This window comes from Enhydra lutris, unplaced genomic scaffold (genome assembly GCF_002288905.1).
Source record: "Enhydra lutris kenyoni isolate GAN:26980312 unplaced genomic scaffold, ASM228890v2 scaffoldscaffold82, whole genome shotgun sequence".
NCBI lineage: Eukaryota > Metazoa > Chordata > Mammalia > Carnivora > Mustelidae > Enhydra > Enhydra lutris.
In genome coordinates this window covers 1,136,409-1,162,751 of record NW_019154166.1, presented here as the reverse complement: position 1 = coordinate 1,162,751, position 26,343 = coordinate 1,136,409, and the positions used below count along the sequence as shown (strand labels likewise).

The window sequence follows — 26,343 nt, the reverse complement described above, 5'->3', positions numbered from 1 at the left end:
GTGGGAGCGCGCACACGCACTTGGGCCCCATCCCGCTTTTAGACGCCGCCAAGCCTCAAGCGCGACGCACGTTAGCCCCCGTAGAATTAGGAACACCAGGTAATAGTCTGCTGGCAGGTAAATGAAGTGTCTGTTCAGCACCTGTGTGCGTGGGGGGTGCTGTGGACCTGCCCTCCTGGGGCGCACATTCTATCGAGGGAAACGAGACTCATCCGTGGCCCAGCCAGGACCGGAGCAAGACCATTAGTCATTCGGTGTGAGGGTGCGCCGCAGACTTGGAAGCTCAATAGGGATCCAAAGAAAGACGGGGAAGGAGGCCTAAGAGTCGGGAGTTCCTCAGGGCCAGGAACGGGCCAGGCTAGGAAGAGAGCTCGGTCCCTGCCAGGGACAAGCGGGGCACGTTGGATTTGGAGGCTAAGATGTCACCGCAGACTTCGCAGCAGAGAAGGGGCTTGTTTTCGTCAAGTTCAACGATGTTAATGCACTCAGGAAATGACACGAGCAGTTTTGGGGACGGTCCCACAGCATGGAGAACCCTGCCATGTCACCACCAGAGCACTCACCTGCCCAAGCCTGGCTGTCGGGGAGACGGGACAGGTCCGGGGGCCCCTCACCCAACGGCTCGGTGTCCCCTGGTTTCCACGGGCCCCAGATGGAGCGGGGGCTCTGCCGCCACGACCCAGGGCTTGGTGCTCTGCTCTGTACATGGAGAGACCACACACGAGGTGGGAGAGCCAGCGGGACCCACAGGAGGGACAGAAGAAAGGACAGATGGAAGAGAGACGCGAATGGAAATACCTAATTTAGAAAACACACCAAAAACGTGTGGAAATCCTGTCTCCTAGGGAAATGCGAGGTGCATGCCCATTGCTTCCTCAGGAACGTCTGCAGGATTTCTCCAACCACAAACCCTGCCTCCGTGAGGTGTGCTGTCGGTATTACCGGTAGAACCCAGCTCTGTGTGGGGGAGACTGGGCACAAAATCCCGTCTACCAATTTTCACCGCAGGAGGAAACAGCCCAGTTCTATAAGAGTCGGGGTGGAGAGGTGGGGTGGGGAAGGGGCCTCTTCATTGTGGCAGGGGGCCCGCCCCACGGGTGGGGAGATCGGCAGTCGGTGCCCACACTGCCCAGGACACGGAAGGGGATCCTTGGAATTCTCATTCTGTAACACCACCGAGCACTCTTAGGCCACAAATGCTGAATCGGTTTCCTGTTTTACCGTCATCCATATGGACGGACGTCCCCTACTTAAAACCAGAGAAACCTATTTCTAGACTCTAAATAATTTAAAAAACCCTTCTAATTATTACATCAAAAATTAAGGATGTACTGTATGTTGCCTAATTGAACTTAATAAAAATTTTAAAAAATAAAACAACAAACCCTTCTAATTAAATTCGAGCTTCCTTGAACAGAGACAAGATATGACAAAATTATAGAATTCTGTAAGGATTGTACATTCTCAGGTTGCATTTCAAGCTTTTTTTTTGCCATTGCTTAGAAAAAAAGCCATCCCATCAACAACCCCGTTGCATAAAGTTACAACACCCGTGTTCCAAGTTTCTGACCGGCGGCAGGTCCAACATCGGTCTGTTTCTGTCAGTCACGCACAAGTGGCGGGAAGATGTACGTTCATGTTAGTTTCCCCTTCACCGCACCCCCTGAAGGTCCCCACTTACTCTGAACCGTGTTCAGCTCTCGGAGGGGGATCTCACTCTGGAAAGGAGCTCCCACTTGCCCACGGTGCGACTGCTGGGGAAGCGGTCCACAGCTCTGCCCCGTTCGCGAGAACCACCTGCGGCCATCCCTCCCCTACAGGGGTCCACTTCGGGCTGTGGGTCCCCTCAGTGACTAGACCCCGTGAGCGCAAACCTGCCGGGGACCCAGGGGAATCAGTATTCCGGACAGGTCTTTATGGAGTCACAGACATCAGCTGTCCTTTCCTCGGGACCCTAACGTCTACCTGATGGGAAGGTAAACCGGGTGCTTGGCTCAGAAATGCTTGTGGGCTCTTCCTTAAGCAACATGACCCACGTGCAACCAGCCCAGGACCCACGCACTCCTACCTAACAGGGGCCTGCTCATCTGGCCCCCAATTGAACACCCCTAAAATCGATCTCTTTGTGGTCTTCCAAAAGGGTGGCCATGACGTGGCTTCTCTTGCAGAGCTCTTAATGCAGAAGCAGAGCGGAGTTGCTAGGATGTCACGGGCGCCCTGAGCCGGCCCTCCTCAGTGGAGTTCCTGCCGATGCGAGAACCACCCTACCCACCGTTTTCCCTCATCCGACAACCTGCGGTTTTGCAAAACCCAGACGGAAAGCAAGCTATGCAGACACCACCGGCCCGTCTTCCTCCCGCTGGAGCTGGCCTGCTACGTGAGTCTCAGCCAGGGCGCGCCGGCCACATCCTTCCATCCTGGAACGCCATCCTGCCTAAAGCTGCGCAGGCCAGGGACGGACGGGCCCGGAGCTGCTGCGAGACCAGGCCAGCGCAGCAGGGCCAGAACCCGCGTCGTCCCTTAAAAAAGATCACACACCAAAGCTTGTGTTCAGTGAGAGAGATGCAACTCAGTTTTATTGTGTCCTCTCTGAAACTTCCCTTTTACCCCACGGCCTCGTCTAGCAAAGAAGAGGAGGAGGAGGAGCTCTGCCTGACACCCCAGGACTTGAGCGCTCAGGGGCATGGGGCCAGAGGTTGTGGGGTATTTGTTTCTCCGGCGAACTGGCCCCGAGAGATCACTCTTCCAGGGCCGGAGCGGTGAGGGGCCGCCGGCCGGCCGTGCCGAGCACATTCTGGATCCATTAGTGTACCATTCCGTAAAGTGCTTCTGGAGTCAGAACCTGCCAGGCCGTCCAAAGTGTCCACACTTTCGCAACACGAAGGAGAGAAGAATCCCAACGGGCGGGTCATTGAGTCCTTGCCAGCTGGGGCTGGTGGCTGGCACCTGCCGCTTTAACCGCCGAGGCGCTGGCCCTCGCCCCAGGCGAAGCCTCCCGGCCGCTCCTCGGGCAATGGGTTGTAATCTGGGTCGTCCTCTGGCGTATCGAAAACGGCCTTCCTGAAAGACAGTGACAGAGACGCTCGGCGCCGAGTCACCTTGGGAAGGACCCCAGGGCTTCACCTCAAGGACACACGCTACACCCACCCCCCGGAACCAGTCACCGCGCTGGAAAGTGTTCACAGTCATGTTCATGTTAACTCTTTACCTCCAGGACGTTACTTTCCTCTTTTTATTTTTCTTGCAACAAAAAGCAATACATGTTCGTTGTAGAGAAAACAGAAAATACATAGAAATATTCTAAATCTCCAAAGAGAATCATGGTGGGTGTTGGCATCATTCTTCCAGAACTTTCCTCTGTGTGATTCTATGGGAGTTAGATCACACTATTTGTTTTATAACCTCATTTTCACTAAATTTACCATGAATGTCTCCCCACAACCAGGATATCACCCCGTACCCACCGGGAGACGGATGGATCGAGAAAAGGGTCCGTCTACGCAACAGGATAGTATCCAGCCTTGGAAAGGAAGGAGGCTCTGACACCTACCACACCGTGGATGAACCCTGAGGACACGTGGCCAGACCTGGACCCATACTGCGTGATCCCATGTGTGTGAAGAACCGAGAGCGGCGCCGTCCCGGCCGAGGCTGGGGGCGGGGAACAGAGCGAGGTCCTGGGGACAGAGTTCCACTTCTGCAGGATCGAGAGTGTAAGGATGGACGGTGGGCACAGAAACATGCCAGGACACTAAGGCTGCGACACTGCATGTCTGAGATGTGTAACATGACACAGTCCATGTTATGTAGATCTTATCACAACTGAAGTTTAAACTCACAGATCATTCCAAGACAAATTAATGCAGATCACAGGAAAGGACGGTCAGTGCCCAGAAGACTTTTACAATCTCGCTAGGACAGTCACTCAAGTTGTCCTTAAAGAACCATTAAGACAGTATCTGCTCTTGGCATTTTTTTTTTTTTTAAGATTTGATTTATTTATTTGACACAGAGAGATCACAAGTAGGCAGAGAGGCAGGCAGAGAGAGAGGGGGAGGCAGGATCCTTGCTGAGCAGAAAGCCTGACGCGGGGCTCGATCCCAGGACCCTGAGATTATGACCTGAGCTGAAGGCAGAGGCTTAACCCACTGAGCCACCCAGGCGCCCTGATGTTTTGTTTCTGATTCTTGTTTCTAACAACACTGGACACTGCCCGCAGCCGGTCCACACAGAATGTATCTGAAAGCTTCCATGTCACAGTGGGGTCAGAGAACGCATCCGTACCTCAGCATGAGCTCCCTGAAGTCTTACAAACTAACAACGCAAGCAAACACGCAAAAGCAGAAACACACAGGGTGTAAAAGGCAGCTCAGAAAGGAAATCCAACGGCCAATAAACACGAACGTGTCCGCTTTTGTGATGATGAAAAGAAAGCATGTGCAACAGCAAGGCCGCCTCTACTTCCCTAACACGCACGGGAAAGAACGTGGGTGCACGAGTGAGAAAGTGGGGATGTGGTGGCCCTGAGCAGGCTGGGGGCTGGGGGGACATCCCGGGGCTGCAGGGTGGCACACGTGCACGGGCCCGGTGCAGGGTGGCGAAGCCGGAGGAGGCTCGAAGAGGGCAGCCCGCCACGGTGCGTGCAGGCAGCGCAGGAGGAGAATGCGTCTAAGCGGGGGGCCGGCACGACCGGGACGAGAAGCTGGTTCCACATGCGGGGCACTAAGTAGGTAGAGAGAGTAATGACCACAGGGTCAGGTCCCTCGGTGTCAGTGAGAACAAGGAGGTGCTATGTCCATCCGCTGGACACCACCCCAGACCGGGCAACAGATCCCTGCCACGTGCAACCCCAGAGGCGGATGGCAGACAGCTGCCCTGGCTGGAAGCGGCCGCACAGCAAGGAGCACCTCTGCGCATCCTGGAGGACTCCGCTCCTGACGCCGGGAGGGGCAGGCACGGCTCATCTCACAGCCACACAACCAGTCCGGCCATTGCTCCCTGGGGGACAGCGCAGGACAGACAGGGAGCCGCAGGTTGGGACCTTCTGGGGTCCTGTCCCGAGAGGAGTCTGGGGCCCACGGGTTGGTGCACGTACAGAAACCATCAGCTGACACCCCTGTGGTGCGTGTTCTGCTCTAGAGAAATCGAAGACCCCAGTCAGCGTCACACGCACTACAGTTACTCAGAGCGTGAAGGATACCGGCACGGACAGACGTACAAAAGGCAAGAGTAGTAAAATGTTAACCACAGAACCTGTGTCGTGGGTAAATGGCATCGCCATATAACTTTTCCCACTCTTCTGTGAGTTTGGACATTTTTATGATAAAATATTAGAAAAAAAAATAGAGAAAAAAAACCCTACCTAGAATGTATCATATGAAGTTGTCCTAGAGCTGAGCCTGTCAGTAACCCCATGTTTTTAAAAAACACACAGGTCTGCAGTGCATGGCAGGCCACCCTTGCTCCGGTCCCAGTCGGGCTGTGAGCTCGTCCAGCACCCATGCTGCGGCTTCCGCCCCCTAGGTCCCCAGAAGAAAGGAACCAGGGCTCTTGCAGAAACAGCCGATTCTAAGACTGAGTCAGGGAGAGCAGAGGATGAACCTGGGAGATCTTGTCTGGCCAGAAAATAATAAATCACTTGACAATAAAGAGAAAAAAAGTGATGGGCCATGTTGACAGTAATCAGAAGCCGGTGTGAAGGGGTTCCCATTGTCCAGATCTGGGGCCACACGAACACCAAAGCAACAACGATAACGAGGGCTGCAACTCACTCATGATCTAGGATCAGGAGAGGGTGGCTGGCTGAGTCCGGGCGCCTTCCCCAAAACAATCACCAGGGGAACAAAGGCAGCTTCAGGACCGACCTTCATCGAGTCATCGGAGTGGCTGCCGCCACTGTGACCGATCAGTGCACGGAAATCCTCCGCAGTGTGGGGAGGACGACACGGGTCACTTCTCTGACACTCCTGCCAAAGACGCGTGACCTGAAGCTAGACGTGAGGGACCTGAGACAAGCCCCGGAGGTGGGACGTCCTACAGAACAGGCCGGGAAGCCACAGAAGCGTCAGTGGGGTGACATCAAGGAAAGACTCTGGAGCTCTTCCAACCCGGCAGGGACCCAAGAGGAGTGACACGTCAGCACGACACTGGGCCTGAGCCAGGCTCTCCTGGAACAATGGCCAGGAGTGGCTTGGGCCTGTGGACTCAGGTTTCTCCTGATTGTGACTACGGAGGGGAATGTCCTTCTTCATAGAAAATCCATATTCATTGGGGTGGGGGGGAGGGGGGAAGGCATCACAGGGGATCTGACGGACAGCTTACTTTGACACACCTAAGGAAGGAAAAGTCCTTTGCAGGATTTGTAGTTTTTTCTTTGAGTCTGAAACGGTTTCCAAAATAAAATAAAATCGTAAAAAACAGGCCCATAGAAACGAGACAGCATCTTCCAGCTATCACCCCGGGAAAAAATAAACCATCCTCCACTGTCAGACAAGGCCACAGGGTACAGGAGCTCCACGCGGCCGGGAGAAGCATCAGCCTGAGCACCCAGTCCCCACAGTGACTTGTCGACGAACAGCACGGCGATCCCGATTCTGGGAGCACGGCCTGCGTGGTCACGGACGCGCGCCACCCGGGGACGCCAGCGCCGGCACTGTCGGTAAGGGAGGGGCCCACGGTGCTAGTGTCCTGCCAAGCGGGACCATGTAGCTGCTACACCTCCACAGGACATTCGTCATGGAAAAAGGGTTACGACATGCTACACCGAAAAGGAGATTACGATAGAGCATTTTTAAAAATTTAGCCCCCATGCAGGAAGAGAGGGGAGAGCATGTGTGAAAAGGGCAATGGTGACCGCCAGCGTCTGGCTAAGTGGGGGGGCTCTGGAGGACCAGGCTCTCTGCTTTGCTTAACTATGATGTGACAGCCCACATTTTATGCAAAAACTCACATTTTACTCTAAATGCAGCAGGTCTCAAGGATACGACCTTCTAGAGAAAGAGGTCCCACAGACCAAAGCTCCCCTCTCAGGAAAGGGAGGGGCGAGACAGAGATGGACTTTCATGTCACACGGCCGGTCAGCAGGCCGGCCGACAGACCGTGGTTTCCCAGGCTGCCTCACGGCTTAGCTCTCCTTCCCCTGTTCCCTGGAAGGCCAGGAGTCCCACCACCAGAAACTTTCTTGGGGTCGGTGTGGCCCGTTCTGCCACCGGCCCCTGGGAGCTCCGACAGTGGCTCTCCGGGAACACAGCAGGCTCTGCCCCGGGACATCACCCTTGGGACGCCCCAGGCTCGTGGAGCTCACTTCTCCATGAGTCTGGCACCGTCTGCTCCGACCCAACCCAAATCCACCACCGCAGCCCGGGGCCCCGATCTGCAAATGCTGACCCGAGCGCCAGAGTGCCGGGAGCCCCGCGAGAACACAGACCACGGAGCCTGCCCCGCATCACCTGCCAAGAACACGCAACCCGGCATCGGATACTCACAAAATAGACGGTGTTTTCAGAATTCTGATTCCACCAGGCTGATTGGGAAATACGTCTTCCAAGAAAAAATATATGTGTCCGACCGCAATGCCTAGAGTCGCCCAGAAACAAAGAACGAGGAGAGGATGAAAATCTGATGGCAGGTGCACCTGCCAACACAAAGTCCGCACGTTTAGAAAGAAATGTCAATATGACGACTCAAAATTAAAGAATGCTGTAGTCTTTGACCCTACAACCACTACATGACCCTGAGACAGCCGTGTGGAGTGCCGGATGTGGAAACCAGGAGCAAAGTACGCTTACACGGAAAGTGGTACAGGAAGTTGCAAGACTCTTACCCAAGAGGTCCACAATGATCGAGTTCCCCAGCAGCAAGGAAAAGCCCATGAGCACCCAGGGCAGAAAGGGGGCCTGGAAGTTGAGAAGGCCGAAGAAGTTCATGCGGACGTACGGGTTCCTCCGGCTCCACACGTAGACGAGCATGATCGTGAAGGCCTGGCCCAGGAAAACCAAGCTCACGAACAGACCGAACAGCTAGCAGGCGGCGTTAAGGAAGAGCTCCGCATCGCAGGTGTACAGTGAGGGAAGGCAACGAGGGGCTGTGATCTAGCAGAGGCCTGAGGTGGGGAAGTCTCACAGTCGTTCGTCTTTAGAGGGAAAAAAACCTTGAAAATGATTACCCAGAGCAACCAGGCAAAAATCAGCAGAGGCCAAAACACCTGGACAGTAGCTGCTTCCCATGAAGATTGTTTCCAGGAAGTTGACTATTTGGAAAATATATTAATTCCTTGGTCAATCATTACATGAAATTTCACTCACCATTAGCACCTTTAAGAGGTGAGTAAAACCAGCTAGATCCAAAGCATTTTGTCAGACTGGACTCCGTTCAAATCTAAATTATAATAACTTATCAGTTTTGATAGTGACCAAATAAATGTCTTACCAACTTAGTTCAAAAGTACACACATTAGGGGGTGCCTGGGTGGCTCAATCCGTTAAGCGTCAGACTCGGTTCTGGCTCTGGTCATGATCTCGGGGTTGTGGGATCAAGCCCGGTGCTGGGGTGCACGCTGGGCGTGGAGCCTGCTTGGGATTCTCTCTCCCTCCCTCCACCCACAACAAGCACTCTTAAAAAAAAGAAAAGTACACGCACGGACAATCCCGTACCTGAAGCAGTTAACAGTCACCCACCCGGGCTAAACGCCCCTCTGGCTGGCCCACCCCGCGGCTCAGACGTGCTCACAGAGAGGACGCCGTGCAATCCGCCGTGCCCGCAGCTACGGTCTGGAGGGCTGCTCCGTGGGCGTGCTGAGCGTGTCCAGCGGACCGTGGAGGGCAGGCGGAGGCTTCAGCAAGACAGAAGGCGTTCCTGAGCGTTTTCCCGTGTTTGCTCTACTTGTTGAAGGATACAGTCATTAAGAATCCACCAAAAAGGAACATAAATACAAAGTCTGCCGTCCGACCTCGGAATGAGCCTTCTTCTAGCATTCGACAGTAGCGGTATCTTAAGTTTCAAGTTAAGAAAACGGTAAGCACACAAGTGGGAAAAAGGTCAAGTTTAACATACGGCTGCAGTGCGCTTGGCCGCCGCGTCAGCCATACGCAGCCAAACCTTCTCTTCTGCGAGCGCGTCCACGAGGGGTAGCGTGGGGACGTCCCTGTTGCCTGGCATTTCAGGCGCCGGGAAGACCATCTCCGCCTGTGGCACACACCGCTCCCGGCTGGGGAGCGAAGCCTGAGGCCACACACGCGTGCTTGCGGGGACTTACAGAACCTTTTCAAAGCTCGGTCGTCTGCCCCGAGCTCAGCCCCGCCACGATCTGAGCCACTTTGCTGTTTCACAAGCTAACTCGGAAGATGTGCCGGCGAGAGGCCTTGCCTGGATCTGTTTCGGCCGGCCAGGCAGACTTGGCCTTTCTACACCTCAGTTAATAAAGACGTATCATGAGGAAAAGATCTCATTATTAGAAACTTACCAGGATGGCGTATCACACAGGAATCCGTCAGGCAGGGGTCCCATCACCCTGACAAGGCCCGGTCTCCTGCACGCTGGGCTGTAACTCCCTCTCAATCCAGGCGGTCGGGTACAGGAGGGATCCCTGTTCAGGGGCCCAATTAGCACCTGTCCAGAGCACCTCCTTCCCCTCTTTCAACAAGCAGCACATGGCCGGCCGGGCAGACACACCGCACTGTCCTTCTAGCCGGTAGAACCCGCAACCAAGATCCAGGGAGATCTCACGTCCTCCAGTCCCCAAGAAGCCGCTGCGGGGCTCCCAGACCTGTACTGACACTCTGGGACTTACCACTGTCCCTGGGTCCCTGCTGATACTATGCTCCAAACAGGCCTCAACGAATCCACTTCTCTCCCTTGACGGGATTTATATGGGATTTTCGGGCAGAAGTGTAATCTCTCTTTGGGTGAACGCTTCCCATTAGAACAAACGGGAACCAACGAACACCCTCAAAATAGTACTTTCCGACCGGCCAGTCTGTACCACGAAGGCAGCACCCGGAAGTCACCGTTATGAGAGGAACAAGCAGCCTCAGTAGCTTTAACTTACACTGTATTCCCTACACAGACCGCTGGGTTTTACGCTGACCCCACTTAATAAAGGATACAGAAAAATCATGTTAAATAAAAAATTGAATCCCACTGGACCGAAAAATAAGAAATTGGTGATTAACCTCCATATCTGTTAAAAGAAAAAAAATCGAGGTAAGACAGATGAAGTAAAACGTGCCGGGCAACATTTCCACATTAAGACAGAAGACATTTCCTGGGGTTGCGATGGTTGAAAGGCCACAAGTAAGTGACACTGTGATCTGAACCAGAAAGTGGGGCAACACGACCTGACACTGGATTTCTGTGCTGTTTCCAGCTGAAGTCTGAAAGACATCACTCAGCCCCTGAGATCTGCTGAGAATGCGTAAAACTGTCGTCGTCTTTAAAACAAAACGAAACAAAACCTATACCACATGGTCAGGAAAATTAAAGAGAAAGTTGGATGGAGAGACGACGTTCATTTGCAAACCAGAAGCGATGCTTTCGTGTGTACAGTGTTATAATCTAGTGAGCAGTCTTGGGAACCAGAGAGAAACTCCAGAAACCTCACATAAACTGCCAGGAAATGCTTCTGTGTTAGTCCGTAAGAAAAAGCCAGAGAAGAGAGTGATTCTAGAACAAACACTCAGGTTCTAGTCTGAGTAGAACAGCCAAGTCCCTGTAAGATCTAAGGCTCTAATAATTAGTCTAATTGGCAGATACACTGACACTCATTTTCTTGTTGGAAACCGTGATATGCTTTCCCCCACCCAACCCATCCACACCCACAATAAAAACAACTACTCACAACGGGAGAGAGCTTCACATTGTAAAATGTTTCAGCATGATCTACAATCTCGTGGGAGCTCAGTAACCCTGTGAGACATGGGGTTGGTGGTCCCAACCCCATGTCACACAGGAGCAAACGGGCATAACTGGAGAGCATGGATATGGCCTGCCCAGGGGAACCTGTACAGGGAGACTGAATCCAAGCCTGGGACACCCGGCTCCAAACGCGGGTATCTGGTGTCATCAAGAGTATAACCTGGCAAAATCGAGCCCAGCATGTTAACAGGAAGCAAAGCTCGGATGCAGCTTCAGCGCTCAGCAGAGGCCGGGGAGTGGCAAAGGACAGAGGCAGTGACAAGAGTCCCCGGGACTGCCTAGTGCAGCATTCGATCCTTCGGCATTGGCAACGGAGGGGACGTAGTTCAGTTCTACATTCGAACTGTCTCCAGGATTTGAAAGTCCCCAACTTAAGGAGAGAAGCAGCTCAGTAAGTACAAGAAGGAAGGGAGAGGCTCTGAAGGAAGTATTCCCAGAAACCCTGGGGACACAGAGCAGGGTCAGTCTGGGAAGCCACACGAGAGCTGGGGTTCGGCGGGTGTAGAGTGAAGGACACACATTCGAGACAGAGGGAACAGCAAGTGTAGAGGAAAATTACTGACTCTTGGTCCTTCCCCCATTCCAACCGCAGGCTATCTGATCATCCCGGAGGAGGAAAACACATCTTTCTTTGAGCATTCTAACTACCGGGAAGGACTAGCTCCTACTCGGATCCAGTAAACTCTCATGCAGTTTCAGGAGCCCGTCTTTGGGGCTTTTGTTAATATCGGCCGATCCCTGGAAGACAGAGCAGTCTGAAAGCACTGAGAGAGCTGGGTTTCTGAACCCGACTCTGGTGATAGCACCGAGCTGGTGAGCGGACGGCGTGGGCATCCTTTGAGGCTCTCCCTGGGCTGGTCAGTCTCCTCTCAAACTACGGTATTAACCCCGAACCACTAATTTCCACATACGGGAACCGGATACATCAAATCAAAACCACGCAGGGAATCTTACAAACAAAATACAGTCTTAATTCCTGCCGTGGGTGACTCTCTGCGACATTTCTTTGGTGATTCTGAGGCCCAATCAGGACGCAGGATCCCATCTTTACCGCCCCCCCCCCCCCACAATAAGACGTTCCCGCTAAACCTGCTGATACCACATGGAAGGATTGGCCAGCAGAAAGCAGGAGGAAAAGCTTAACGACCGGAACACAGAGTGCGCAGGTGACGGCCCCGTACCTGAAAGTGTTTGAAGATCAACTCGGGGTTGAAGTACAGCTGAAACGGTGTGATCAGCTCCAGCTGCTGGAAAGGAAGAAAGGCTCCTTCAGGCAAAGCCGTCCTCAGCAGAAGGCGGGGCCCGGCAGGTTCCAGCCCAGCCACTCCGCCCGGACCCCCGCGGGCAAGCCGGGAAAGGACTGTGCGTAGGTGCTGCCATTTCCGCACCCCGTCCGCCGGACACGAGACTCAGCTCTGCGCCTTGCTGCGGGGGTCGAGGCGGACCCTGGCCCCGGGGCAGCAGGAGCGGCCGCCACGCACGTGCCCCCGCCCGGCCCCCACTCGAAGCCCCGCAGAACCGAGCCCGCGGACCCCGCGCCGTCAGGCCTGCGCTCCTCTCCGGGGCTCTTCCCTCCCGGCAGCCCGAGCCCTCCGCCTCCCGCGCCAGGTCCTCGCCGAGCGGACTGCCCGCTGGTCAGCGCGGCCCCTGCCCGCCCCGCCTTCCAGACCCGCTTCCCGGGTGGGCTGCTCCCACGGCCGCGGCCGCGCTGGTCCGGCCCTCCGCTGTCGGAAGCCGCCCGCAGCCCCGGCCCCGCACCCCTGCCGGGCGGCACCACCTCCTGGCTTCCCGGGACCCCGGCGGGCGCCCCGCACGCCTCCACCCGCCTCGGAGACCTCCCCTCGGGGCTCCCCCGCGGCCCGAACCGCAGCCTCCGAGGCCCCGGCCGGCGCGGCGCGGGCGAGAGGGCGGCGCGTGGCTCACCACGGCGGCGGTGGTGAGCACGCAGGCGGTGGTGTAGGCGCGGCTGACCGGCGGGATCTGCAGGTACTCCAGCCGCAGGCTCTGGTACGCCATCTTCCCCACCGCCGCCGCCCCCCCACTTCCCTTTCCGCCGCGCCGCCCCGGTAGCGGGCGGGGCCAGAGCGCGCTGCCGCCCAATCAGCGCCGCGCACCGGCCGGCCGCCAACCGCCGCAGCCCGGGGGACGGCGCGCCGGCCAATCGCGAGCGGCGCCTCCGCGGGGCCCTGCCCCGCCGCCCCGCCCACCAGCCCGGCGACGTCGGGGAGAGGCGTGGGAGTCCCGGGTCCGTGCGCCAATCCGCGCCGGCCACAGCTGGCCTTCCCGCCCGGCCCCTTCGCGTCTGAGCGAGGCGGCCCCCGCCGCCGGCCAATCAGGAGCACGACGGCGTCCCGCCCGGGCCCCCGTTCGCCGAGGCCGGAATCGGGCGGCATCCGGGCAGCCGGCGGGGCCGCATCTCCGCAGCGGCCGGCGGTGGCTTAAAGGCGGCGGCGGGAAGGCGGTGCGTGGTCGGTTTCGTCGCCCTCGCCCCCGCTCGGGTAAGGGCCGCGGGGCCGCATCGCCTCCTCCAAGCAGCGGGGAGGGCAGGGCTGCGCTCGGCAGCATCTCGGGGCGCCCGCCGGCCGGGCCGCGCGCCGCCTTCCCCGAGGTCCCGGCATGCCGCGGGGCCGCGGGGGCCGACGCAGCGCGCGGCGCGCCGGAAGTGGTCCCCGCCCGGCGTAGCTGCGGCGAGCTTCCCGGCGGAGAGCGGGCTCGGCGTCCGGGGCTGGGGAGGCGCTGGTGGGGATACCCTGGGGTGGGGAAGGCCCTGGAGGGGGAGACGCTGGAGGTGGGGAGCTGGGGGGAGGTGCCCTGGGGAGGGGAAGTCGCTGGGGGGAGGGAGCTGGGGAGGGAAAGACGCTGGGGGGAGGTACCCTGGGGAGGGGGAGGTTTTGCGGGAGCTCAGAGCGGCTGGGTCGCCCGGGGCCCTCGGAGGATGCTGGGCCCCAGCATCTTTCCTTGAAGGAGCGAGAACATGGAGGGCCGGGGGGGTTGGGGGAAGGTAGCTCGGTCCGGCGGGCAGTGTCAGACTTGACTGGCGCGGTTCCAAGGAAGCATTTAGAGTTTTGGAGCAGGGAGCGACCATCAGGGGGCGGATAAGGGAGCACCCGAGTAAAGGCCGGGAGAGCGGGCTTTGGCTGGGGTGCCGGTGGGCGCCTCACGGAGGGAGAAGCCCGAGGAGCTCGTGTGCAGGAGGTGGTGCGCAGCCTCACCGGCGACCAGAGACCCACGTTAAAACACCTTTACTTGGTGTCGCCTGCCACTTTTCCTGTGGGGTCATGAGTGACAGCCCCGGGCTGGGTGTGGAGAGGAGTTAGTAAAGTGTAAAAGGTTTTGCCTGCCCTCCAGCTATCCTGCCCACAGCCCACGAGTGAGCCCCGCTGGGCGAATTGCTTGCCTCCGTGAGGGAGCACACCTCCAGGCAGCTTTGGCCGTCTGTCGGGGATGGAGGGCAAGATGGGACCTCTGAGGATCCAAGTGTGGATTGAGCAGAATCTTTCTATTTGTGGGGCTTGATTGGGGTTGGGTGGGGGTCCTCCACTCACTGTCCGGGGTTGGGAGAAACAGGTGAGGCAGGGGTTTCAGAATCTTACAGTCCGTGTTATGGACGCTTCCCATTGAAGAGTCGATCCCTTTGAATGGTGAAAACTCGGGTTTCCCAGAAAAGGGAAGTCATGCTGATGTAGGCAGCAGGTTAGGTGGGATGGGGAGAGTGTACGTTCAGCCCTCCGTGTCCATCCTGTGTGTGGGGTACATGAATGGTTTTGGGGTTTTTTCTTTTTCTTTTTTATAAATGATATCTCATGATTTGGTATTTTTTTAAGAGAGAGTGCCTGAGCGCACGCGGGGTTGGGAGGGAGGGGGCAGAGGAAGGGAGAGCATCTTCAGCAGGCTCCACACCCAGCGTGGAGCCCAGCATGGGGCTCGATCTCAGGACCCCGAGATCACGACCTGAGCCGAAGCAAAGAGTTGGGCACTCAACCGACAGAGCCACCCAGGAGCCCCGGTTCTGGTTTTCAAAAAGCAACTCTGTAGAACAACTTCCCTCCTACCAGACTGGCAAGAATTAGAAAGCGGAACGATATCCGGTGTTGACAAAGACATGAGAAGTTTTCGTGAACTGCACGGGGGAGTGTCAGTCAGCCTGCCCTGCTTCTCCCCAGATGTTCTGGAGAACTCCGCACAGTATTTAGTGAGGAGTCGTGTCTGAGTAAGCTCCGTGGCCCAGCAGTTACTTGCCGACGTGAATTACCCGCAGGTCCCCGAGGAGGTGTTGCGGGAGGGCTTTCGGTACAGCATGGTGTCTGGTAGCAGGGTGCTAACAGCAAACCAGGTGTCGGTCACGGGGATGGGCACGCCTTCAGCTCAGTCGTGATCCCAGGGTCCTGGGACCGAGCCCCGCTTCGGGCTCTCCCTTTCTCTGTCTGCTTGTGTGCACGTGTGGTCTTTCTTTCTCTCTCTCTGTCACATAAATAAAATCTTTAAAAAAAAAAAAAAAGCTACCTAAAACCTATCCAAGATGAATTAAAGGTGGATTGAAAAGGCTCCCATTGAAACACTAGAGTGGGTTCCTATGGGCGATGAAAGATGGGAGAGGAAGATAGGATGAATGAACTCTGCGCTGTATGTCCTTGGTCCTTGAGGAGGGAGACAGAGCGGCTGGTAACGGAGGCCCGTGGAAGCCGTGTTCAAGGAGTTTGAACTCGATCCTGAAGGAAGGCACAGGGGAGTGGGAGGAAGTGAAACAGGCGAGCACGTGGAGAGGGGCTGGTGGAATAGCATATAAGGCTGTAATCAGGGGCACGTGGGGAGAGGGGCCGGGTGGCTGGAGGAGTGGAGACGAGGGCCACTGCGTCTCGGGCATTGCCTAGGCCGTCCGTCTGAGTGTGAAAGTGGTCCAGGACGATAGCAGAGTTCAGGAGATGGAGCCCTGGGCCAGAACCGGTGTTAATGAGAAGTGAAGGAAAGAATCTCAGAGAGCAAGGCTTGTATCGTGTTGTGGACAGGGAGGGCGGCGGGCAGTGGCGGGCTTCTGGACGCGCTCGCTCCTTGGGTTGTGTTGCTGGCTTCCTGGCTCTCCCCGACGGGCTTTGTTGCTCTCATCAAATGATGTCATCCAAAAGGGTTTTTTTCCTTTTTGCGTTGGCAGATTGTTCATAGTCAGAAACAGGCCCGCGGAGGGAGCAAAGATGTCCGTGGACCCGATGGCCTACGAGGCCCAGTTCTTCGGCTTCACGCCGCAGACCTGCATGCTCAGAATCTACATCGCGTTTCAGGACTACCTGTTCGAGGTGATGCAGGCCGTCGAGCAGGTTATCCTGAAGAAGCTGGCCGACATGCCAGGCTGTGAGATCAGCCCCATCCAGATTCGCAAATGCACCGAGAAGTTTCTTGGCTTCATGAAAGGCCGTTTCGATAACCTTTTTGGCAGAATGGAGCAGCTGTGTCTGCAGCTGGTCCTGCGCATTCCCCCGCACGTCCTGCTTCCGGAAGATAAGCCTCAGGAGACGCATCCTTGTACCGAGGAAGAATTCCAGCTTCTCCAGGAAGAAATCGAACAGCTGCAAGAGAGGTATAAGACTGAAGTCGGCGCTAAGCAGGCCCTCCTCGAAGAATTAGAGGAACAAAAAATCGTTGAGGCCAAACTTAAACAGACATTGGCTTTCTTTGATGAGCTGGACAACTGTGGCAGAGATCAGGGGACTAGTGACTTTAGGGAGAGCTTGGCGTTCCTGGTCCAGAACTCCAGAAAACTCCAGACCATCAGGGACACAGTGGAGAGGGAAAGCAAAAGAATGAAAATATCTTAATTTCTCAGGAGGCACAGGAGCTCATCGGAAAGCAGAACAGCAGGGATTTCTGTCTTGATACTCTTGTGCGCTGTCCGCGCTACGGGACTTCCTTTGTTTGCTCTTCGTCCCGCCCTGCACCTCCCTCTGTCTTGGTCCGCTCTGCTGAGGTTGCTCTCACCGTCGGGGACTAATCTCTGGAGCATCTGTTTCCTGGAGACCTCTCGCCGGCGGGACAGAAGCCCTGGTCCAGTAGCAACTCAATGGGCGCCTTGACTGGAGAGGCAGGGCTCTCCCTGGCTGGTCGGAGACGCGTGTGAAGCTGTTTCTCGGTCACGGGTCCTTTGTGACCTTGGTCCTTTCAACTTACTCTCTGCATACGATCACATGAAAAAAAGGTAAGGTGGGGGGCTTTGTTACAGACCAGCCACTGCCCCACGACACATCACAGCCTGCCTGCCCTTGGCCGCGAGCAGGGCTTCCGCGGGGATGTCCGCTGAGGGAGAGAAGGAAGTTGAACGGCAGCCGTGATCTTCGGTAAAAAGCACAGAACTTCAGTTCGTTCCTGAGCTGGAGCCTCTCTGTGATGGTGGCACAATGTGGCATCTGGGAGCCCAGCGGGGGACGATCATGGACGGAGAAGAGGCAGATCTCACCGGTGTGGAAGGGGAAGCCTGGAACAGAGCCAAGGGCAAAGCCGATGTGAGCTGACCGCTGGGCATTTATTCATTTTGTTCATACTTAAGTGAGTTTTGGAATCTGCCCCTGTACCTAGTGTTTTTAACTTATTTATTCATACTCCTAAGCATCAAGTATTTAGTCCCCAAGTATTTAGGGAGGTTTTAGCTGTCTTGCACTTAAATTTGGTGGAGTCTCATGTTTTCTTCTGAAGTGACTCCGTGTGACACTGCATGAGATCAGTCCGTACGTCCCGCAGAGAAAGCGTGAATAGCAGTGCCCGCTCTTAGACTTTGCCCTCCGTGTCTTCCTAAAGAACGGGATTCAGACTTCTCCTTTATGCCGGAGAGTAACTCGGGACATTAATGTTTGTGATCAGATATTCATAGATTTAAGGTGCCTGTGTTTACCTGGAATATGTTTATTATGAAAGACTTTTTTTCCCAATCCTGTACATGAAATACATATATTTTAAAGGCTTTGGTTTTCGATTTTCTATTATTTTAAGTAATCTCAGGGCCCAAGGTGGGGTTTGAACTCACGACCCCAAGACCAAGAGTCGCATGTTCCACCGACTGAGCCAGCCAGGCTGCCCATGTTTGTGGCTTATTTAAAATCTCCTCCTGTAGAGGGGTGCCTGGGTGGCTCAGTCGGTGGAGTGTGCAGCTCCGTTTTGACTCACATGATCTCCCAGTCATGGGATCGAGCCCTGCGCTGGGCTCAGTGCTCGGTGTGGAGTTTGCCTGAAGATTCTCTCCCGTCCCGCTCCTGTGTGTGCCCATGCGCTCTCTCTCTCTATCTCAAGTAAGTAAATTAATTTAAAAAATCAAGCATAGAGGATTAAGTGGAGATTCCCCCAAAGGTATGTCCAGGTCCTGATTCCTAGAACCTGTCATTGTGCCTCACTTGGAAAAAAACGGTCTTTCGCAGGAATAATTAAGGATCTAGAGATGGGGGAGCGTCCTGAATTACCTGGATGGGCCCGAAATCCAGGGGCCAGTGTCTTCGCTAGAGAAAGGCAGAGGGAGATTGGAGACAGAAGAGGAGGGGGCAGGGTGACCCCAGAGGCAGGTGGGAGCACCTCCCCGGGGACTGACGGCTCTGTTTGGGACCTCTGGCCTCCGGGGCAGGGAGGAATGCATTTCCGTTCTCTCAACTCACAAGGTTTGTTACACGTTAACTCAGAACTGATTAAGGGGCGCCTGGGGGGCTCAGTGGGTTAAGCCTCTGCCTTCGGCTTGGGTCATGATCTCAGGGTCCTGGGATCGAGCCCTGCATCAGGCTCTCTGCTCAGTGGGGAGCCTGCTTCCTCCTCTCTCTCTCTGCCTGCCTCTCTGCCTGCTTGTGATCTCTGTCAAATAAATAAATAAACTTAAAAAAAAATAGACCTGATTAAGCTAAGATGTTCGCATACTCAACTCAGAAGGAGGTTGGTCCTTACTAAGGAAGCAACAGCTGACGCACATTTGGCCTCATAGCTACAATAATATGGTTCACCCGAATGCACTTAGAATATGGACGCAATCTGGACAGAAGGGTGAAGTACACAGTGTTTAAAACTCAGGAGTTCAGGGGCGCCTGGGTGGCTCAGTCGCTTAAGTGTGCAACTCCAGATTTCAGCTCATGTCTCCATCTCAGGGTCCTGAGTTCGAGCCCTGCATCAGGCTCCAAACCCGGCTTAAGAAAAATCCCAAAAATCTCAGGAGTTCGTTTCACGCCGAGCCGGCACTTAGTAACTGGGGACATTGGTACTGTTTGTTGCAGTAGTGTCGTCCGCAGGAGCAAATCAATCTACTTGGCCCCATTGTCCTCTGATAATTAAACTCTTCCCTCAGGAATTCAGAAAAAAGGATAATAAGCCCCAAGTTATCCTCTGGGCTTCATGGACCTGTTCCCATCCAGCCTCCCTCTCACTGAGTTTCCTACTCTCTCCTGCGTTAGAGCCTCTGACTTCGCAAAACCAACCTTCAGGTTCCCCAGATGCCTGGTCCCACTCTTCCCCTGGTATTTATTCTCTCTCACTGTCGCATCTGTCCCACAATCTGTTCCCCGTCCTGCCGCAGGGCCAGGCGCCCGGTGGGTCGAGAGTGGGGCACGGCGCCAACGCAAAGCAAAGAGCCAATATGACTGTGGTTAGAAGGTGGGGAAGGGGCAGTTGGGTGTCCCCCAAATCGACAGTTCAGGTGACCCCATACGTTAACACAGTTTTATTCAGGGGAACTCGCTGCTGGAGGAGGGGCAGTCGACCCTCCAGCGACTCAGTTACTCTCCACCAAGTCCGGCCTGCCCGTCTGCAGGTTTTTGTGGAGCGAGGGGACCCGCAGAAGGGCACTGTAGTGAGTTCACAGGGTCCACAGGCACCTCAAAGAACTTGCAGCCAACTCCTCGTTGACCTCCCGCTAACCTTGAATGAGCTCTTGTGGCTCCATCCATGTGGACAGGGAAGGACTCCGTTATCCTTAACAGAGTCCAGGGAGGCCAGAGCGAGCCTCCCCTCATCCTGTGTGTGTGTTTCCAAGGTCTGTGGGTTATTCTCCGAGGGACCCGGAACATGTGGCCCAAAGAGAGGTCATCGCTCGAACTGAACAAGAGGGAGAGGCAGCGATGGGGTCAGTATTGTCGCCACTCCTACAACTACCGACCTTCTAGAAATAGGACTATAGGGGACCGCTGTGGAGGAGGATCTGCACTCAGTCCTCATGTGTGTGAGGACCTCATCTGAAGTTCGACTCAATCCTGACCCTGCCTACTTGGCCATAACAGATTCACCAGGTCCAGGGCTCAGTCCAGCACGGCTGCCTTGCTCCTCAGATGCTGGCCGCAAGTCCTGGTCGCTAACCTGGGCTTCCGTCCACCTGGCTGTCCATCCCAGGTTCCCGTGGCCCCGTCCTTGGGCTCCGTTATTTGCTGGAGAGACTCACAGAACTCGGGAGACCTGTGTGCCAGTTAGACCACCGGTTTACTTCAAAGGATATGCGACTCAACAGCCAGGTGAAGAGACACATGGGGAGGCCCCGAACGAAGGAGTTTTTGCCCCCATGGGTTTGGGCCCGGCATGGCGGTATGAGGAGGCTTTCCAAGGCCCCTCCTCTTCAGGCTTCATTACATACCCTGTCGGCCGTTGGTGTTTGAAGTTAGGTCCCTACCTCACACCACGTACAAAAACACACCCCGAACGGATCAAAGATCTGAATGGAAGTGCTAACATTATAGAACTGGGAGAAAACCCAGGCTTAACTCTTCCTGACCTTGAATTAGGCAATAGCTTCTTAGATGCCCCAAACACAAACAACAAAGGGAAAAAAATAGATAAACGACATTATCAAGATTTAAAACACCCCTGGCATGTCGAAGACACCGTCCCAAAAGTTAAAAGGCAGACCGCAGAATGGGAGAACCATTTTGCAAATAATTCCTCATGATGGGCTTTATTCAGAATACCTAAAGAACTCATAGAATTCAAGTCAAATGGCCCAGTTTTATGTTTTTGATTTTTTTGGGGGGGGGGCATGGTTTATTTAAGTAATCTCTACACCAACATGGGGCTTGAACTCATGACCCGGAGATCAAGAGTCTGATGCAGGCAGGTGACCCCCAACTTTTTTTTCTTTTGCATTTTTTCAAATGTCATGATTTAAAAAATGAGTAGAAGACCTGACTAGATGCTTCTTTGAAGGTAGACAGCTGCAAGCACAGGAAAAGATGCTGTATGTCATTGCTGTCAGGAAAATGCAAATCAAAGCTCAAAGGGACTCCACTTCACACACACTGAGGTTATGACTTAAAAAAGGAAAAGATACGTTTTGTCAACACGGTGGAGAACGTGGAACCCTGCTGTGATTCTGGTGAGAATGTAAAACGGCACAGTCACTTTGGGAAACAGTCTTGTGGTTTCCTGAACGGCTAAACGTCCAGTTGCCCTGTGAATCAGTAATGCCACTCCTAGAGGAATGAAAACCCGTGTCCGCACACACAACATTGAACGTGAACGTTCACAGCAGCGTTAATCACAGTAACCGAAAAGGGAAACAACCCAACTGAACACAAGGTATCCATCTGGAGAGTAAAATGCAGTCTACCTGGTCTACCTGGTCTATCCATACAGGGAATATCACTTAGCAATAGAAATGAGGCATCGCCACACGTTGCTAAGACATCGTGCTACGTGAAAGGAGCCAGTCATAAAGGACCACATGCCGCAGGACCCCATTTACAGGGGATGTGCAGACCAGGCAAAGCCATAAAGACAGGAAGTCGTTAGGGTTTGCCTAGGCATGGGGGCGGGTGGTGGTGGTCGGAGGGAGATGGGTAAGGGGTGAAGGGAGGGTTTCCTTTCAGGGTAACGACATATCCTAATCTTGATACTAAATGCATTAGGTCTGTGGCATGTGAATTCTATGTCACTTAGAGCTATGATGCTCTAAGAACAATGAGACTACACACTCCAGAAACAATGCCTGGGGTCATCTAGTCCTTCACAGGTCTTGCGACCTTGGCCAGATCACTTCCCCTATGTCTGTTTCCTCATCTACAAAATGGGGAAAATAAAAGAAACTCCTCACGGGACTGAGAGCCTTCAGGCCAGGTAAGACATCCGCGCTGTCACACCGTAAATTCCGTTATTAACACAGCGGGCTCCATGGAGGTCAGGGTTCTAGCTGTCTTACTAATAATGACTATCTCCAGTGCTAGATACCCAAGAAAAAATGAAACACTTAAAAAAACGGATCCTGGGGCGCCTGGGTGGCTCAGTGGGTTAAGCCGCTGCCTTCGGCTCAGGTCGTGATCTCAGGGTCCTGGGATCGAGTCCCACATCGGGCTCTCTGCTCACCGGGAAGCCTGCTTCCCTCTCTCTCTCTCTCTCTCTCTGCCTGCCTCTCCGTCTACTTGTGTCTCTCTCTCTGTCAAATAAATAAATAAAATCTTTAAAAAAAAAAAAAAACGGATCCATTTCTTCTCCCGATTATGGCTCATTTCCCACTGTGTCCCCCAACATAAACTTCCTACTGTCCCATGGTATCCAGAAACCACTGTTCGGTCACTGCCTCCACATGCCTACCCACCCCCAGCAGCTCAGTGTGTCATAGGACAAGTTGCCTTGTAGTCTCTCCCACTGTCAGTTGTGATCTGCTGAGAGTTGCGTTACCGGTTGTCTCGTGATTTTTGCCGGCCCACCCTCCATGGTCGTGATGACTTCAGTTTCCATTGGGAAACCTTCTTTCCTATCGCATCCTATCTTCACGGGGCTGCGTGTCAAGTTTGCTCTTCCGCCTTCCGGCCAAAGGTAGGTGCGTGACTCTAGCTCGGTCAGGAGGACGCTCTCCAGATTTGATTCTTCAGTAACGTGGCCAAAGCATCCCCCAAATGGACCCATTTGTTTTTGATGGTTGAACCCTGAAAAGACAGCCTATTCGTACTTGAGTGGAGAGGCTGGATATTCGAGACAAAGGAACCTTCCATCGGAAGCCCAGAAGTTGGAGGACAGTTGAGAGCTCCATGTAGAGAAGCAGCAACCGTGAAAGTAGGTGGGCAGTGCAGGGGATATGGGATATTTGAACTGTGTAAGAGGAAACTGGCCAGGTCAGGCATAAAGGGACGTGGAAAGTACACACGGATGGTGGGAGGATAGAAATTTAATATTGGTTAAAAAACGTGGGCCAGGCTCCCACCGGAGCCCAGTGGAATCAGGAATTTCAAGGAGATACAGGAAATTTCAGGAGCTTTAGGAATATCAGGGTATGGAGAAAGGGAGGACTTATAGGGGAAGATTATGGGTGTATGGGAAGAATGCAATTCAGTCCGGGGGTGGGGGCAGCCTAGTACTAAGGACAACAGTGATGCGGAGAATGTTAGGGAAGTCTGGAGCACTGTATCAGAGAGGCAGTGGTAGTCCTAGTGTTGGGGGAGCCACACAGTGAATCCTGAAATAAGGGAGCCAAATGGGACTGGACATTGGGGAGAATACTGGAGCCTACATTCAGGCTGTAGAGGCAACAAGAGCTGGAGAGTGGAGTTTGGGGTAGGACGTGGAGGTGTATATTGAGGAACAGGGGACTCTGGTTCTGGGAATGGCGGGAGATCCTACTCTCCGGGCATGAGAGGGGAGAGTACTGGGGGATCATATCCTGAGTCGTCCCAGAAGGACTGTCGAATGAGGGTCTACAAGATGTGTGGATGGGAACAGTGGGAGTGTCTGGAGAACACGGAGCTCCCTACTGGGACTCAGGGGTTAGTCAATATTAAAGTCAGTAGGACATCCAATATCCAAGACCGAAGGCAGGAAAACCAGTGAGAGGTACCTACTGCGGGTGCCTTAGAGACTTAATTATGGGGAACAGAGCCACCATTGTAGTAAACCGGGGGTGTAAAGCACAGGCTGATTGCGGGGAACAGTGGGCATCCTATTTGCAGCACTGAAGCGAAATGCAGAGAGGTGACACTGAGCCCTGCAGTGGTGTGGGTCACCGGAGCACAGGACTGGTAAGTGACAAGGCTCTGGTACTGGATTACGCTGAGCTTATAAAGACACAAGCTTGGTGAAAGGGAGGGGGAGATTCTAGATCTTAGTTGGGGGACCATACTGGGGCAGAAGCGTCTTGATAATGGAAGCAGGCGGGGACTCAATCTGAGGGCGGCTGGTGAAGCCACAGGGGATAGTCACAGACCCACAGGGAGGGAGCAGACCTGGACGCTGGCATTTCCCGGGAGCCCGATAGGGAGAATAGCCCATGTGACTGTTTAGTGGAGGAAAAGGTGACACCTGGGAAGGCTGATGATGGGACAGTCCTGTTTGGGAGGGACAGGAGGGATGCTCTCAGGATTATGGGGTGAAACACAGCAGACTGGGAAGCTTGGCGGGCCCACAGTTTGGCCCCAAATTAAGTGAGAACTCAGTGTCCAGGAGACTGAAAAAGGGATTTATTTCCTCAGAGGTAAGACAGACATTTCCAGGTAACACAGGAGAGAGCTGAGTTGAGGACTTTGACATTCATGAGCAAAATAGGGATGGCAGGTAGGTGAGGAACTCCCCAGGTGGGCTTCCGTGTTAGGCCTTTTCTGTCTGAGATGACAACCCCCATCGTTTTCCGCAGGAATTCTGGCTAATGACAGATACCCCACAACCTGGTCTTGGGTCGCAGTGCTGCGGCAGCGCTCAGGGCCCGCTTGAAGGCGCCAGAGACGCAGAGAGAGCCCTCCCGCGCACCCCAGCCGGGCCCCACTCCGTCTCATCCTGCGCCGCCGGCGAGCGAGGGGCCCGCGTCCCCGGAGGTCTGCAGCCGCCGGTCCCACGCCATCCAGGACGCGACCACAGCGTGGCCTCCTGCCAGGACAAGCCCTCCGGCTGTGGGTCTTGGCCAAGCCCGGGAGCGCGGCAGCAAAGCCTAAGGCAGGAAAAACGCAAGGTGCGGGTCAGCTCACGCCCCCGGGGACGCGGCAACGCGCCCCCCGGACGATCTCCACTCACCACGTCCTGCGCTCCGGCGGCGTCCGCGGGGCGCTCAGGTCCTCCAGCTCGGGGGCGTCTGGCTGTGCTCCGGGGGGGGTGGGGGTGGGGGCGATGCAGCATCACAGGGCTCCGGCCCGGCCCGAGCCAGGGCGCGACCCTCCCTCCCCGCGGGGCCCTCTCCCGGAGCTCGTCCCTTAAGGAACCGAAGGTTGGACTCGCTGCGCCTGCTCGCACCTCAGGAAGTGTGGGGTCCAGGGACATGATCGTAACCGTGAGCAGCACCCCGCTCCTCCAAGCGCCGGGGGATGACCGCCCGCTCCCCTGATCTCGGGGGCGGACGGATCCTCCTTTCACTACGGGCCGCTACTTCGGACGTGCCCCCAGAAGAGCAGGACACAAAGGCAGTGACAACACAGGACAAAAGCAGCAAGCATCAGAAGCCAGACGAAGGGCGCGGCGCATCTCCCGCACAGCCGCGCCGAGCCCTGGTTTCCCGTCCCGCCCCCCGCGCCCCCGGCCCCCGCCCCGGCCGCTCAGGCCAGCTGCAGGTGGATGTAGGTGAAGATGCAGGAGGTGATGGAGAAGGCGATGGCCGCGTAGATGAAGACAGAGAGGTGCGGGAAATGGTCGAGGTAGCAGCCCTCGTCCCGCGCGGGCGCCTCCTCCTCGGGCTGAGGGCGCGCCGCGGCCTTGAAGGGCTGCCCCGAGCGGGCCCCCTGCACCCTGCCGCCAGCGCGCCGACCGGCCCTCCTGCCCGCCGCCGCCACCGCCCGGGGCGCGCGGGCCGCGGGGGGCTCTTCCGGGGGCGGCTCGTCGAACAGGCCGCCAGCGTCGTCGGCGGGGTCCGAGAGGGTGGGCGCGGGGGCCCAGGGCTTGCGCGGGAAGAGCGGGGCCGCCATGGGCGAGGAGCTCGGGGGTCGCCGGACAGAGCGCGGTGGGCGGCTGCCGGGATGCGCAGAGGCTCTGCCAGCGGAGGGGCGGGGACCGCTCGGCCTTGCACCTCCCCCGGCTCCTCCCCGCGCCACGGCGCCGGCCTGTTCCCATGGCAACGCGGCGCGGGGCGCGGGGCGCGGAGCAGGGATACGAGCCGCGGGCGGGGACCCCGGGGCGCGAGGCTGGGCCCGGCCAGGACCCCAGCTGCGCGCGGAGCTTCCCTGGGGTTGTATTCGTCTTTTAAAAATGTATTTATTTATTTATTTATTAAAAATTAAAAAAAAAATTTTTATATTTGTCTTTTTTAATTTCCATAGTTACCATTTTTAAATAGTAATTATTTTTATTTGTATTTGTCTTTATTTATTTATTTATTTGTCAGAGAGAGAGGGAGAGAGAGCGAGCACAGGCAGACAGAATGGCAGGCAGAGGCAGAGGGAGAAGCAGGCTCCCCGCCAAGCAAGGAGCCCGATGTGGGACTCGATCCCAGGACGCTGGGATCATGACCTGAGCCGAAGGCAGCTGCTTAACCAACTGAGCCACCCAGGCATCCCTGTATTTGTCTTTTTAAAAGAAATTTTTTTT

General features: G+C 55.4%; 3 protein-coding genes across 4 annotated transcripts; 1 reads left to right on the top strand and 2 right to left on the bottom strand.

The window, feature by feature from the left end:
- Positions 1-2,651: 2,651 nt before the first annotated feature.
- LOC111161113 (derlin 2) lies at positions 2,652-13,006 on the bottom strand. Of its 2 annotated transcripts, none has more exons than XM_022524599.1 (7): positions 12,835-13,006; positions 12,093-12,158; positions 10,104-10,177; positions 8,895-8,988; positions 7,823-8,018; positions 7,485-7,575; positions 2,652-3,060 (listed from the first exon to the last, which is right to left on the bottom strand). In XM_022524599.1, exons 1-7 carry the CDS (start codon positions 12,925-12,927, stop codon positions 2,955-2,957), a joined length of 720 nt encoding a protein of 239 aa, XP_022380307.1. In that variant the 5' UTR covers positions 12,928-13,006; the 3' UTR covers positions 2,652-2,954. The 2 variants fall into 2 exon arrangements, with proteins under 2 accessions (XP_022380307.1, XP_022380308.1); XM_022524600.1 differs by having other exon boundaries at positions 12,093-12,155.
- A 521-nt stretch (positions 13,007-13,527) lies between these two features.
- Positions 13,528-17,857, top strand: LOC111161112 (MIS12, kinetochore complex component). Its single transcript, XM_022524598.1, is given in 4 exon segments — positions 13,528-13,552; positions 13,555-13,675; positions 15,797-15,868; positions 16,061-17,857. Coding segments are annotated over 4 exon segments (879 nt in total). The 3' UTR covers positions 16,722-17,857.
- A 7,501-nt stretch (positions 17,858-25,358) lies between these two features.
- Positions 25,359-25,724, bottom strand: LOC111161082. The gene has a single exon (XM_022524565.1). It carries the CDS (start codon positions 25,722-25,724, stop codon positions 25,359-25,361), a length of 366 nt encoding a protein of 121 aa, XP_022380273.1.
- Between the last annotated feature and the right edge of the window lie 619 nt (positions 25,725-26,343).